The 16614-nt window shown below is 34.1% G+C and overlaps 1 protein-coding gene across 6 annotated transcripts in view; it reads left to right on the top strand.

Moving 5' to 3' along the window:
- Nucleotides 1-16614, top strand: part of SCLT1 (sodium channel and clathrin linker 1) — a 259944-nt gene that overhangs the window by 13492 nt on the left and 229838 nt on the right. For all 6 annotated transcript variants that reach the window (XR_003432283.1, XR_003432284.1, XM_027103710.1 and 3 more), the window contains exon 2: nt 5392-5459. Coding sequence is in view for 4 of the 6 variants with exons in the window: in XM_027103709.1 (XP_026959510.1) it covers nt 5392-5459 (68 nt within the window). In the remaining 2 variants the exon portion in view is untranslated. The remainder of the gene's footprint in view (nt 1-5391; nt 5460-16614) is intronic.

Here is a 16614-nt window from a genome sequence, read left to right as displayed (position 1 = left end):
GTGGATTTTCTCCCAAGTTTTCCACTATAATTTTTATAGTTCTGTACTCTGTATTTAAGACAATGAATGATTTTGAATGAATTTATGTCTATGGTACAGAGTTTGTGTCTTTATTTTCTTATGGTCATCGATTTGTACCCTCATCATTTGTTGATGATGACTAAACACTAAAAGTCTGTACTTTCTGTATTAATGTGCCTTTATTCCTTTGACCAACGTCAAGCTGTCTGAATTTTCATAGGTGTACTAGTGGGCTCTGTCTGTTCTGTTTATCTTTGTGTCTGTTTGTTTCAAATACCATGCTCTCTTGATTATTTTAGCTTTCTAGTAAATCTTGAAATTGAGAAGTGTGAGTTCATCAACTTCTTCATCAATGTTGTCTAGACTACTCAATGCAATGTTAAAACAAGTTTGTCCATATCTACAGAATGGCTTTTATTGGAATTGTACTGGATCTTTAAATCAATTTAAGAAGAATTGACATTTTAATAATATTGTGGCTTTTGATGATGAGCAAGGAATATATCTCAATTGATTTATTTTTCTTTCATTGCTTTCAAGAATGTTTCACATCTTTTTTCTTTTTAAAAGATTTATTCAATTTATTTTTTTTTAAAAAAAGAACCAGTTCATCCATTTTTCCCTGCCTCTCCCTGCCCCCATCCTCCACTTCTTGAAACCACCAATCTCTTCCCTGTGTCAGTGACCTTGGTTTCTCTCTTTTCATATGGTATTTGTCTTTCTCTGTTACTTATTTCACTTAGCATTGTGCTCTCAGGGTCCACCCATATTGTCACAAAGGGCAAGATTTCATTCTTTTCTTATGGCTGAGTAATATTCCATTGTATATATACCACAATTTCTTTATCTACTCATCCAACAATGGATATTTAGGTTGTTTCCATATCTTGGCTATTATAAATAATGCTGCAATGAACATGGGGGTGCATATCTTTTCAAATTAGTGTTTTAATTTTCTTTAGATAAATACTCAGAAGTGGAATTGGTGGGTCATGTGAATTATGTTTTTAGTTTTTTGAGGAACCAAAACCTACATACTGTTTTTCATAGTAGTTGCACCAGTTTATATTTCTACAAACAGTACCCATCTCCACATCCTTACCAACACTTGTTATTTCTTGTCTTTTTGATAATAGCTATTCTAATGGGAATGAGGTGATATCTTGTTGTGGTTTTGATTTGTGTTTTCCTGATGATTAATGATGAGTATCATTTCATGTGTCTATTGGCCATCTGTATGTCTTCTTTGGAAAAATGTCTATTCAGGTCTTCTGTCCATTTTTTAATCCAGTTGTTTGTTTTTTTTTCGCTACTGAGTTGTGTGAGTTCTTTGTTTATTTTAGATCTGTTCCCCTTTTCAGATATATGATTTGCAATTATTTTCTCCCATTCAGTAGGTTGCCTTTTCATTTTATTGATAGTTTTCTTTGCTGTGCAGGGGATTTTTCCTCTTTAAGTTTTGAGGTACAGCATTTTCACTATCATCGAGTTCAAAATACTTTTAAGTTTGTCGTGTAATTCATCCTGAGGCCAATAGGTTATTGAAAAGTAATTTCTTACATTATGGAGATTTTTCCTGTAGTTTTTGGTTCTTCATTCTAGCCTAACTGTGCTATTATCAGGTAATAGGACCTCTTTGGCTTTGCAGGGGAGCAAAAATAGTTTTCCTCTACCCTTCTAGGTTGTTGCCTGGGACCTCCTATAGTAAAAGACAGACTAATAGGAGAAAAACAAACAAGTTTAATAACATATTTACCTTCTGTATACATTAGAGACCTGGGAAAACTGAGAAAAACTCCTTCAAATGGCCCAAGCTACAATCTTAAATAACATCTTCAGATAAAGACAAAAGAAGAGATGAGAAATTACCAGGAAAAACACAGTAAACAGGAGTAAAGTAGTTAAGCAAATTTAAGTCATTACCTTCTCTATTCATAAAGAGTTTCTAGAAATTTAGAGTCATCTTTCTCTTTCTGGTATAGAGAGGGAGACGTGCTTACAAAGGGAGTTTTCCCTTATAAATGTAAATGTCTTTTACAAAATGGTAACTTCTACTCAGTTTTCAGAGCTTTTTCTATTCTGCTGTTTCTTAAAAATTACCAGGCTAAAATAATCCTTATGACAAAGAGGCATATTTTAGAGTAGTATATTCTCCTCTTCAGCTTCAGTCTTTTGAAAGTTGTTGAGACTTACTCTTATTTATTTATTTTAATTTTTAGTTTTTCTTCTTTTTTTATTGAAGTATAGCTGCTGTGCAGTGTTATATAAGTTACAGGTGTACAATTTTTAGTGCTTCACAATTTTTAAAGGTTATACTCTTTATAGTTATTATAAAGTATTGGCTGTATTTCCCATGTTGTACAATATACCCCTGTAGCTTATACCTAATAATTGTACCTCTTACTCCCCTACCCCAATATTGCCCTCCCCTCTTCACTCTCCCCACTGGTAACCACTAGTTTGTTCTCTATATCTGTGAGTGTGCTTCTTTTAGGTTATATTCACTAGTTGTATTTTTTTAGATTCCCCATATAAGTGATATCATGCAGTATTTGTCTTTCGGTGTCTGACTTATTTCACTTAGCATAATGCCCTCCAAGTCCATCCATGCTGCTGCAAATGGGGAAATTTCCTTCATTTTATGGCTGAGTTGTATTCTCTTCTTTATCCATTTATCTGTTGATGGACACTTAGGTTGCTTCCATATTTTGGCAATTGTTAATAATGCATGCTATATGTACACCTGAAACTAACACAACATTGTAAATCAGTTATACCCCAATAAAATTTTTTTTTTAAATAATGCATGCTATGAACATTGGAGTGCATGTATCTTTTCGAATTAGTGATTTTATATACCCAGGAGTGGAATTGCTGGGTCATATAGTAGTTCAATATTTAGTTTTTTGGGAAGCGTTCATACTGTTTTTAACAGTGACTGCACCAATTTACATTCCCACCAACAGTGTACAAGTGTTCCTTTTTCTCCACATCCTGGCCAACATTTGTTACTTGTGTTCTTTTTGATGATAACCATTCTGACAGGTGTGAGGTGATCTCTCAATGTGGTTTTGGTTTGCATTTCCCTGATAATTAGTGATGTTGAGCATCTTTTCATGTGCCTATTGGCCATCTACATTTCCTCTTTGGAAAAATGTCTACTCACTACTTATGCCCACTTTTTAATCAGGTTATTTGTATTTTTGATGTTGAGTTGTATGAGCTGTTTATATATGTTGGATATTATTCCCTTATCAGGCATATCATTTGCAAATATTTCATTAAATAGGTTGTCTTTTCATTTTGTTGATGGTTTCCTTTGCTGTGCAAAGCTTTTAAGTTTGGTTAGGTCCTATTTGTTTATTTTTGGTTTTATTTCCTTTGCCTGAGGAGAAGGATCCAAAAAATATTGCTGCAATTTATGTCAAAGAATGTTCTGCCTTTGTTTGCCTCTAGGAGTTTTATGGCTTTCACTCTTACATTTAGCTCTTTAAACCATTTTGAGTTTATTTTTGTATATGGTGTTAGAGATGTTCTAATTTCCTTCTTTTACATGTAGCTGTCCAGTTTTCCCAGCACCACTTATTGAAGAAACTGTCTTTTATCCATTGCATAGTCTTGCCTCCTTTGTCATAGATTAATTGACCATAAGTGTATGAGTTTATTTCTGGGCTCTCTATCCTGTTCCATTGATCTATGCTTTTGTGCCAGTACAATACTGTTTTGGTTACTGTAACTTTGTAGTATAGTCTGAAGTCAGGGAGCATGATTCCTCCACCTCTGTTCTTCTTTCTCAAGATTGTTTTGGCTATTTGTGTTTCCATGCAAATTTTAAAATTATTTGTTTTAGGTCTATGAAAAGTGCCATTGGTATTTTGATAGGGATTGCATTGAATCTGTAGATTGCCTTGAGTAGTATGGGCATTTTAACAGTATTGATTATTCTGATCCAAGAACCTAGTATATCTTTTCATATGTTTGTGTATTCAATTTCTCTCATCAGTGTCTTATAGTTTTTAGAATACAGGTTTTTTGCCCCCTTAGGTAGGTTTATTCCTGGGTATTTTATTCTTTTTGATACAGTGGTAAATGGGATTGTTTGCTTAATTTCTTTTTCTGATACTTTGTTTTTAATGTATAGAAATGCAACAGATTTCTGTATATTAATTTTGTATCCTGCAACTTTACCAAATTCATTGATTAACTCTAGTAGTTTTCTGGTGGCATCTTTAGGATTCTCTATGTATAGTATCATGTCAACTGCAAACAGTGACAGTTTTACTTCTTCTTTTCCAATTTGTATTCCTTTTATTTCTTTTTCTTCTCTGATTGCCATGGCTAGGACTTCCAAAACTATGTTGAATAAAAGTGGTGAAAGTGGGCATCCTTGTCTTGTTCCTGATCTTAGAGGAAATACTTTGAGGATGAAGTTAGCTGTGGGTTTGTCATATATGACCTTTATTGTGTTGAGATATGTTCCCTCTGTGGCTGGTTTCTGGAGAGTTTTTATCATGAATCATTGTTGAATTTTGTCGAAAGATTTTTCAGCATCTATTGAGATGAACATATGGCTTTTATTCTTCAGTTTGTTAATGTGATGTATCACATTGATTGATTTGTGAATGTTGAAAAATCCTTGCATCCCTGAGATAAATCCCACTTGAATATTCAAAAACTTAAAAGAGACTTACCCTTTTGTCAGGAAATTATCAGTTTTAAATGTTCCATGTGATCTTGAAAGAATGAGTTTTGTATATTTGTTGGGTGCTATGTTCTATTGTATGTTGCTTTTCTTGCTTCAAATAAAAATATTACCTTGTACTTGCTGAGAGTTCTGAGCTCTTCTGGACCTTCTTTTCCATTGTCTCTTGCCCATTCCTGCTTAATTTGGATACTTTGTCCTGCAGTTTCTCCTCTGTGTGGAGGTTTGTCCTGGAAGAGAATTCCAGCAGATTTTAACTTCTAAACAGGAATGGTTTAGCCTTGTCTTTCCAACTCTTTTCACTTCTAGTAGCAGGAATAAAAAAATAAACGTGGAGAATATTTTTTTGACTTTAGTAACCTGAAGAGCAAACCAGGAGAGACTGAGAATTAAAATTTATAGGAGCAGAAAAATTAGTTCTTTGTAGCTGTTATTTTTCCCATTGGTAGTACTTATTTGGCTTAGGCCATATAGAATGGCCTAGTTTTAAATTCTAAATTTTAAATTCTAAAATGGTGTGTTGAGATTGATGATTCATTTTATTTTGAACAACAGTGGCGACTAGCAGTTTTGCATTAGATGTATCAAATAATATCTACTTTATTTCTACTTTTTAAAAGTTGAACATTACCCAATTAACTACAAATTGGTTCTTCTCTTTGTTTCAGATCAAAGGCTAAATGAAGTTCTTAGACGGTATCAAATGGAAAATTTTTTCAAATATTCATCGGTACAGGTATGTAAATTAAATTGAGGCCTAACAAATTAAGTACAAATTTGGTTGTAAACATCTCAACATGAATACAAATGTAGAATAAATGCTACCTAGGATTATTCCATGTGAAGTGGCCCATAGCACTTTAAAAGTTTGCTTACAACTTTGATTCTTGTAAGGAGGAAAACTTGTTTTTATTTAATGACTGTAAATTCTTTGACCATAGAAATTGTGTTTTTCCCTCCGGAGTCTGAGATTACGTATTATGTATAGTGTTAAAATGTCTGAGTTCTAAAATGAGAATTCATTAGATTTTTGAAACATCCTAAATAGGTTTCTCAAGATACATCCAACTGTAAACTTTAACTCTGAATTCTTGTAAATTATGGCAGAGCATAAACTAACTCAAAACAGTAAATAATATATGGTATAGTTTTAATATTTTTTTCTTGGTGTATTTTTTTAATTTAAATATTGTGTTAAAAAAATTTTTTTTGACCAATAAGGTATACTTACTGGTGGACTCTGAGTTATAGGATATTAAAAGAAAAATATCTCCTAGGTTAGTGGTAGTTATCCACTGAATCAATAAAGAATTGGTTTGCTTTTGGCATAAATAAATCTTGTAATTAAAACTGAAATTGCTTTTAAGAAATTAAAAGGAAGTTGTTTTTAAGATACTAGGTGATAGAAAATCTTTCATAATCCAGTAGCCTCTAAATTTTGCTTAGATTCTTAGGTTCTTTTGCTTCTGCTTAATGTCATATAGAATATGCCTGAAGAGGGAGGATTCAAACAAAAGATTGATTTTAAAGCCTGAGAAGACCTCTGGGCATGGAATTGCATCATATCTCCTGGAATCTGTGTCTGACTTGATTATGAAAGATGGTTTTACCGGATAAAATAATGACTCTCCATAGCCCTTTAAGTGTCCCTGCATTGTGTACTGTGATTATAATTAATTAAAGCCTGATGGTAACATACCAAGTAGGGAAAAGTTTTCCCTTATTTAGTAGTGTACTCTTCAGTGAAATTATATAGCTCCTTTAATTATTTGAAGGTACACATTCTTCTCTTACATGTACTATTCTTGTAGTCATAAGTCAAATCTAGATTTCTATTTCTTATTTTTAGTGTTAGTATATTGTTACTGCCTGATTCCTTTGCAGTCTACCATCTCTTCAGAACATGTTGCTGTCTCAAGACTCTAGTCCTCATGGGTCTTGCCTTTCACTGGGTAGTTTGCACTAGTGAGTGGGAGGTGATATGAGAGCATGAAAGCGAGTTTAATCTGCTTTCTAGCAGAAACGTCCATATCCTTGGTCATATGTAGTGCATCTTTGGGGATTTTTCACCCCAGAAGCATTATTCTGGTTTCTGATAAAATGCTCAGGAGGAATTTCTTTCTTTGTTGTTGTTTTGTTTTTGTTTTCTGTTTATTTTGTACTAAAGGAAGACATAGAAGTAGGAGTTAAACTGTTCATTATCAGAGAGTAAATGGGACCCAGGAGCACTGGCTCAGATCTCTTGTCACTGTAACTTTAGTTGTTGCTACTAGCAACAGAAATTCTTCATAAATTGTTTGCCCTTTTTGTTCAGCTGCATTTCCCAAGTTCCTAGAACAATTCTTGTTAGATACTCAATAAATATTTGTAGGATTAATTAAACAGCTGTATCTTTCCTCTTCTTCCCTCCTACCTACATATCTTCCAAAATTATTTGAGGTCTGTGTGCCAAATACAGTGAAAATGGAGATGTAAAAAGTCATGATCAGCTTGGGAAATACAAACAGTTCATGCCTTTTAGTTCTGTTTTTCAAAATAAAGTCCCAATGAACTGTCCCTTCTTTCTCACACTAGGTACCATAAAATTGCCAGCTCTTGTGTTAAGTGGACATATCTTATGAAACCTTTTTCCAGTATCAAAAAAAACAAACCTGCAGGAGTTTGATATTTATTTCTTACATTTTAAGTTGATACTTCAAACATAATTTTCTCCAGAAACTATATTATAAATGGTAGTTAAAATTCTTTAGTACTATTACTACATAATGATCATTTAGACTTCTTTTGGATCAAAGTAAGTTCTGTGGATTGCCTTAAGATTTTTTGTATAGCATTATTTCTTAGGAAAATACAGGATACCTTTATAATAACTAATGATACATAAATTCTGTGGATTTAAACAGAAAGTTGGAGTCTTCCAATGTGTTGAATAGCTCATATATTTAATATATTTGGTTCATAATTCATTCATCTTAAAAAAAAACCTTTTCCCTTCCTATAATTGTATGTAACTTTTTAAAGATACTTCATTTTATTTATTTTAATTTTATTTTATATTGGAGTATAGTCAATTTGCAACATTGTGTTAGTTTCAGATGTACAGCAAAGTGATTCCTATATATACATATATATACACATATATCCATTCTTTTGTGTGTATATATATACATATATATATACACACACACACACACACATCCATTCTTTTTCAGATTCTCTTCCCATATAGGTCATTATAGAATATTGAGTAGAGTTCCCTGTGCTATACAGTAGGTCCTTGTTGATTATCTATTTTATATATAGTAGTGTGTATCTGTTAATCCCAACCTCCTAATTTATCTCCCCCCGCCCCAACCTTTCCCCTTTTGTAACCATAAGTTTGTTTTCGAAGTCTGTGAGTCTGTTTCTGTTTTGTAGGTAAGTTCATTTGTATCATCTTTTTAGATTCCACATATAAGTGACATCATATGGTATTTGTCTTTCTCTGTCTGACTTACTTCACTTAGTATGATAATCTCTAGGTCCATTCATGTTGCTGCAAATGGCATTATTTCATTCTTTTTTATTTTTTGAAGAACTAATGGCTTTATTCCAAAATTTAAGAATCAGCAGCACTAGGAGGGGTTGTACAAAATGGAAGGCTTTTATAGGTAGAAGGAAGGGAGGGAGCGAAAAGGTATTAGTAAGTGAAAAGAAAGGATTGTTTCAGGCCAGGTCTTCTACCAGGACCGGAACCGCAGGGGTCTTTCTCAGGAAATTTCAGTTGGACTGTTTTTTTTGTTTGTTTGTTTGTTTGTTTTGCGGTACGCGGGCCTCTCACTGCTGTGGCCTCTCCTGTTGCGGAGCACAGGCTCCGGACGCGCAGGCTCAGCGGCCATGGCTCACAGGCCCAGCCGCTCCGCGGCATGTGGGATCTTCCCGGACCGGGGCACGAACCCGTGTGCCCTACATCGGCAGGCGGACTCTCAAGCACTGTGCCACCAGAGAAGCCCTCAGTTGGACTGTTTTAAAGGTCACATCTCTGGGAGGGGTTGAAACTGGCTTGGTTTGCTGTGATGGGGGGTGGGTGACCCCATTTGGGGCTTGTTATTTCTTTTTTAACACTTAGTATAATGGCATTATTTTGCATTTCCCTGATGAATAGTGATGTTGAGAATATTTTCATATGCTTATTGGCCATTTGGATGTTCTCTTTTCTGACGTTCCTGTTTAAGTATTTTGCCCATTTAAAAAATTGGGTTGTTTGCCTTTTTTTTTAAATTTTTATTGGAGTATAGATGATTTACAATGTTGTGTTAGTTTCAGGTGTACAGCAAAGTGAATCAGTTATATGTATACCTATATCTACGCTTTTTTAGATTGTATTCCCATGTAGGTCATTACAGAGTATTGAGTAGACTTCCCTGTGCTATACACTAGGTCCTTATTAGTTATCTATTTTATATATAGTAGCGTGTATATGTCAATCCAGTCTTCCAATTTATTCCTGCCTCCCTTTTCCCCCCCTGGTAACCATAAATTTGTTTTCTACATCTGTGACTCTATTTCTGTTTTGTAAATAAGTTCATTTGTGCCATATTTTAGATTCCACATATAAGCGATATCATATGATATTTGTCTTTCTCTGTCTGACTTACATCACCCAGTATGAGAATCTCTGGGTCCATCCATGTTGCTGCAAATGGCATTATTTCATTCTTTTTTATGGCTAAGTAATATTCCATTGTATATATGTACCATATCTTCTTTATCCATTCCTCTGTTGATGGACATTTAGGTTGGTTCCATGTCCTGTCTATTGTAAAAAGTGCTGCAGTGAACATTGGGGTACATGCATCTTTTCAAATTATGGTTTTCTCCAGATATATGCCAGGAGTGGGATTGCTGGATCATATGGTAGCTCTATTTTTAGTTTTCTAAAGAACCTCCATACTGTTCTCCATAGTGCTGTACCAATTTATATTCCCACCAGCAGTGCAAGAGGGTTCCCTTTTCTCCACACCCTCTCCAGCATTTATTGTTTGTAGATTTTTTGATGATCGCCATTCTGATTGGTGTTAGGTGATACCTCATTGTAGTTTTGATTTTCATTTCTCTAATAATTAGTGATGTTGAGCATCTTTTCATGTGCTTTTTGGCCATCTGTATGTCTTCTTCGGAGAAATGTCTATTTAGATCATCTGCCCATTTTTCGATTGGGTTTATTTCATTCTTTCTTATGGCTAAGTAATATTCCATTGTATATATGTACTAAAAATACTTTAAGTAACTAGTTTCTTGAATGATCCCTTCAGGTTGTTGTGAAATTTAGTTGTCTTTCTTTGACTATGTTGTGTTTTCTATATAAATAAAAAGTATTTCAAGTCACATTACTTTCTAAGAGTGTAGTAGTAGGCACTGGATGACAAATATTCAAAGATAAGAAAAATATTTTATTCAAGAAGGTGAGTGGGAAATATCCCTTTTTTTCCCATTTCTTTCGTCCTACTTTTATTCCCCCTTAAATCCCTGCCTTTTCTCACATGCAAGCTAATTAAATCCTCTTTGTAACCTATACCACACTAGTATGTGTGTACTGAAGGGTAGGATTAGTGTTTTTGTTCTCTTTGTACTTGCTGGAGGAACAGGGTGGAATATTAAAAATAAGTTTATTTTCTCTGAAAACTCTCCTAAAAGTGTCTTGGGACTTCTTTTTCTACTTGTTACCCCTTGAACTCAAAATTAAAGTTAAAAAAAAAATTGAGAGAGTCTGCTGGGAAAGAAAAGAAATAACATAAACTAGAAAGAAGAGGAAGGAAGAAATAAATATAAAAGTGTGTCAGTGGAGGTATGAGTTGGTTGTGGAGGGGAAAGACAGTCATTGTGCACATTTATTCACTGATTCAGCAAACATTAATGTGTTAATTCAATAAATTTTGAGTGCATGACTGTGCTAGGTAAGCTCTGGGGACAGAGCTATGAATAAGATAGACAAAGGATCCTCCTTCAATGGAAGAATATGAATGAATGAATAAATGAAAACTGTGATAACCTATGAACAAAATAAACGGTGCTGAGATAAAGATTAAAGTGCATGTTGTGTGGTGGTGGCCGAGACCCGTTTTTGGTAGAAAGGTCAGAGAAGGCTTCTCTAAGGCAGTTAACATTCAAGTTGGCACTGAAAGTGAAGAACAAGTCAAAGAATGGACCAAAAAGAGGCTCTGAGGCAGGAAGAAATTTGACATGTCTTGTATAGTATATAAGAGCTGGTCTAATTGTAATCAAATAATAGTTATTGGAAATTTACGTTGAAGGAATAGTAGGGCTACTCCTGTTGATCATGAGTTTAAAAATATAACACTTGATAGATAAAATATAACAAACCACTTTTACTATTTAAGTCAAATTATTAGCTTTCTAGACCAGTGCTGTTCAGTAGAACTTCCTGTGATCATGGAAATATATAATTCTGTACTGTTCAATACAGTAGCCAGTGTCACATGGGGCTTTTACGCACTTGAAATTAGGCTAGCACAACTGACAGGTCTTTTATCTAATTTTCACTTGAAAAATGAAATTTAAATTTGAATAGACTAATGTGGCTTATGGCTATTGTGTTAGACAGTGCAGTTCTAAACTCCCCAGGTGATGAATTACTCAGGTAAAACCTTGAAGAGTTGATTTTGCATCATCCCATTGATGAAGATAGAAAATCAATAATTCAGTACTTTAAAGAGTCTGAGTGTAAGTCTATCAATTTCTTAGGTTGTACATCAACCTTTATTGATAAATGATGAAAATCAGTCTCCTCACATATGAATGAAAGGTGTAGGGGTTTGCTGCAACCCTCTAAAATGTATGAGAACACCTTCACAAAATGCTAATTGACCTATACTTTATTTTCTTCCAAAGGATAGAAGAAAGGATGCCATTTACTTATTTGATAGCCAGTGATAATGATTAAAGTCAGGGGCACAAAATTAAACATTTAGAACTGTAATTACAGTACTTAGAGAGTATGTAGTTTTGTTAATTAGAGGAAGAAAAATGTCCAGAAAATTTGTTTACCTGACTACAATCAAATATTATTGACATTCTTTCTGTGATATATCATCACTGTCATCTCAGGAAGTCATCTTGAGATCAAAATAGATAGAAATTAATTGTACAGTATCCATTTTTCAAGATTCATAAAATTCTATAAATGTTTCTTTTCTTTAGTATAGTTTAAATTTTGTTTTAGAGAATATAAAAAGTCTTATAAATGCTTTATAGTCAATTTCAATCTTATTTTCCCAACCTGATTTTTTCCCACTAGGTCTCTAGTTTTGCTAGAAGTGGGAAGGGATTGCTGAATCTGTATTTTTATTTTCAAAAATTTTTCTTATGTTTTTATTACATTTATTTTCAGAATCTTATAGCTTTTATAATTACTTTAGATTATTGGGTCATCTATTCTTATATTTGTATTTCCTTAGCAACTATCATTAGAAAATAGTTATGGAGCAGTGTCTTCACAGAATTCACTTTAACCAATATATATTGAGCACCATCTTTATGTAAGGCACTGTGCCAGGGGCTTTAGCAATATAAAGGTATGTAAAATAAAATAACGATTTCAAAGGAACTTAGAGACTAATGAAAATATGGGATGAGAAATATTAAATAATTAGGTAAAAGGCATCTTATTTGAATCTTAAGAACTTTAAAACCAAATATGAGTATTAAGAGAAAAAAGGAGATCATATATAGTTGGAGAAATCTGGGAAAGTTTCCTGAAGCATGTGAGGCATAGTTGCTGGGCACTGATAAATAGGTAGGATTTCGAAAGAACTTCAATGAGGGGGTGGTGAAGAGCACTGAGGGGGTGGTGAAGAGGACTGCAAATGGACCCATTGGCATGATGAGAAGCCAAAGGAGGTGAGAAAATGAGAGTTGTATTTAGCGGCTAAAACATACTTCAGTTTGTGTAATTCTTTCACATATGTGAAGAAGTAATTGAAAGTAACATTAGGAAGGGTAGATTGTTTCCACATTGTAGAGGACATTGAATGGTTTAGTTTAATAGTTTGGATTTAATTTAATAAGCACTAGAAGATTACTAAATAATTTTTAGAAGAATGGTTTTCTGAATAATCTGGAAGAAATTCATTTATTTGTTTATCACTAATTTATTGTGCATCTATTGTAAATAAGTCATTGTGTTAGACTCTTGATAAAATAATAGTACAGGCATGGTGCTATCTATAAGGTAGATTAAAGTGGAGAGAAACATGTGATAAGAATCACAACTAGGAAACATAATTGATGGGTGGGAGGATAATAAGGGCTTGAATTATTATTTTGCAAAATGTCAGCCATCTTCAACTATCAGTCATAACACTGGTAGTTGATTTTGATTTTATAAAAATTTCTAAGAAATTTGAGAAGTAATATTTTTAAAGTTTAAACTACAGTTGACCTTTGAACTGTGAGAGTCCTCTTAGCTGCAGACTTTTTCCAAAAATTACAGTACCTGTATTTTCATTTTGCAAATCTTTTTTTTTGTTTGTTTGTTTTTTTTTTGTTTTTTTTAACATCTTTATTGGAGTATAATTGCTTTACAATGGTATGTTAGTTTCAGCTTCACAACAAAATGAATCAGTTATATATATACATATGTTCCCATATCTCTTCCCGCTTGCGTCTCCCTCCCTCCCACCCTCCCTATCCCACCCCTCCAGGCGGTCACAAAGCACCGAGCTGATCTCCCTGTGCTATGCGGCTGCTTCCCACTAGCTATCTACCTTACGTTTGGTAGTGTATATATGTCCATGCCTCTTTATTGCTTTGTCACCGTTTACACTTCCCCCTCCCCATAGCCTCAAGTCCATTCTCTAGTAAGTCTGTGTCTTTATTCCTGTTTCACCCCTAGGTTTTTCATGACATTTTTTTTTTTTTAAATTCCATATATATGTGTTAGCATACGGTATTTGTCTCTCTCTTTCTGACTTACTTCACTCTGTATGACAGACTCTAGGTCTATCCACCTCATTACAAATAGCTCAATTTCGTCTCTTTTTATGGCTGAGTAATATTCCATTGTATATATGTGCCACATCTTCTTTATCCATTCATCCGATGATGGACACTTAGGTTGTTTCCATCTCTGGGCTATTGTAAATAGAGCTGCAATGAACATTTTGGTACATGACTCTTTTTGAATTATGGTTTTCTCAGGGTATATGCCCAGTAGTGGGATTGCTGGGTCATATGGTAGTTCTATTTGTAGCTTTTTAAGGAACCTCCATACTGTTCTCCACAGTGGCTGTATCAATTTACATTCCCACCAACAGTGTAAGAGGGTTCCCTTTTCTTCACACCCTCTCCAGCATTTATTGTTTCTAGATTTTTTGATGATAGCCATTCTGACTGGTGTAAGATGATATCTCATTGTAGTTTTGATTTGCATTTCTCTCATGATTAGTGATGTTGAGCATTCTCTCATGTGTTTGTTGGCACTCTGTATATCTTCTTTGGAGAAATGTCTATTTAGGTCTTCTGCCCATTTTTGGATTGGGTTGTTTGTTTTTTTGTTATTAAGCTGCATGAGCTGCTTATAAATTTTGGAGATCAATCCTTTGTCAGTTGCTTCATTTGCAAATATTTTCTCCCATTCTGAGGGTTGTCTTTTGGTCTTCTTTATGGTTTCCTTTGCTGCGCAAAAGCTTTTAAGTTTCATTAGGTCCCATTTGTTTACTCTTGTTTTTATTTCCATTACTCTAGGAGGTGGGTCAGAAAGAATCTTGCTGTGATTTATGTCATAGAGTGTTCTGCCTATGTTTTCCTCTAAGAGTTTGATAGTTTCTGGCCTTACATTTAGGTCTTTAATCCATTTTGAGCTTATTTTTGTGTATGGTGTTAGGGAGTGATCTAACTTCATACTTTTACATGTAGCTGTCCAGTTTTCCCAGCACCACTTATTGAATAGGCTGTCCTTTCCCCATGGTACATTTCTGCCTCCTTTGTCAAAGATAAGGTGACCATATGTGCGTGGGTTTATCTCTGGGCTTTCTATCCTGTTCCATTGATCTATCTTTCTGTTTTTGTGCCAGTACCATACCGTTTTGATAACTGTAGCTTTGTAGTATAGTCTGAAGTCTGGGAGCCTGATTCCTCCAGTTCCTTCTTTCGTTCTCAAGATTGCTTTGGCTATTCGGGGTCTTTTGGGTTTCCATACAAATTGTGAAATTTTTTGTTCTAGTTCTGTGAAAAATGCCAGTGGTAGTTTGATAGGGATTGCATTGAATCTATAGATTGCTTTCGGTAGTAGAGTCATTTTCATAATGTTGATTCTTCCAATCCAAGAACATGGTATATGTCTCCATCTATTTGTATCATCTTTAATTTCTTTCATCAGTGTCTTATAATTTTCTGCATACAGATCTTTTGTCTCCTTAGGTAGGTTTATTCCTAGATATTTTATTCTTTTTGTTGCAATGGTAAATGGGAGTGTTTTCTTGATTTCACTTTCAGATTTTTCATCATTAGTATATAGGAATGCCAGAGATTTCTGTGCATTAATTTTGTATCCTGCCACTTTACCAAATTCATTGATTAGCTCTAGTAGTTTTCTGGTAGCATCTTTAGGGTTCTCTATGTATAGGATCATGTCATCTGCAAACAGTGACAGCTTTACTTCTTCTTTTCCGATTTGGATTCCTTTTATTTCCTTTTCTTCTCTGATTGCTGTGGCTAAAACTTCCAAAACTATGTTGAATAAGAGTTCATTTTGCAAATCTTTAAATTAGGTAAGTATGGGCAAAGGTTTGTGTTAGATTAGATATTACAATATGTGGAATCAAAAGGACTAAGATTTGAGTCCTGATTCTATCCAGATTGTTTCAGCTTCCTACCCTTGAGTGAGTCATTTATCAGTTCCTTTGTTTTTGAGGCAGAGATAGCAGTTATGTGGGTTTTCGGCTGCTGATCAGCACCTCTACCCGCCAAGTTGTTCAAGGGCTGACTGTATTTAGTTATCCCAAGAAGCTTTTAAACTATTGAAAAATTGAAAGTTAAAATATCACTTGTCTCTCAATTAATTCTTTAAAAATTACAATAAAGTTTTCAGTGGTCTTGGATTGAATAAATCACTCCTTGAAGTTACATAGACGGTTGGATGCATTTATTCCTTAACTCATCAAGTTCTCTCTGGAAGGCTACCTTTCTTTTAGTATAATCCATTTCGTAGTTCTTCTGGATCCATGTGAACAGAAGTGTTTTCAGTACTATACATGCACTAATAATTTTACTAAATATGCTCATATATGAAATCATTTTGTTGTATCATTTAGCAGGTTTTTAAATTAAATATAAGTGATACACTATATGTGTCCTTTGGCAAAACTTGCTTTTTTTGTTCAACATTATTTTAAAATATTTGATGCATATATCACCAGTTCATGCACTGTAACTGCTGTCTACTGCATTCCATCGTATGACTGTACCACAATTTAGTTATCCATTCCCCTGTTGAAGGACATTTAAGTTTTGTACAAGTTTTTCATCTTGCTGTAATGCTTAAACACATTCTTGAACATGTCTCCGTATACAGATGTGAGAGTTTTTTTAGGTTGAATACTTAAAATTGGAGTTTTCTCATCTTCAGATTTACTAGAAATTGCAAGAGGGCTCTTCAAGGTGATTGTACTAGTTTTCATTCCATTTCATGGTGTATGAGAGTGCTGATTTTGAAACATCCAACAGGTGGCATTGTCACTCATTTTGTTTTTGTTAGTGTGATTGGTGTGAAGTGATAGTCTAATCATTACAGCTGGAAATGTACTGTAAGTTGATCAGTTTGGATTTAATTTAATAAGTGACAGTATAATCACTACAACTGGAAAACAAATTGTCATGTAATTGTTAGTTTT

Source organism: Aethalodelphis obliquidens, unplaced genomic scaffold, assembly GCF_003676395.1.
Source record: "Aethalodelphis obliquidens isolate GAN/ISIS:26980383/991018 unplaced genomic scaffold, ASM367639v1 scaffold6, whole genome shotgun sequence".
NCBI lineage: Eukaryota > Metazoa > Chordata > Mammalia > Artiodactyla > Delphinidae > Aethalodelphis > Aethalodelphis obliquidens.
The sequence above is the reverse complement of the archived record's forward strand: the minus strand, read 5'-3'. Positions and strand labels throughout refer to the sequence as shown.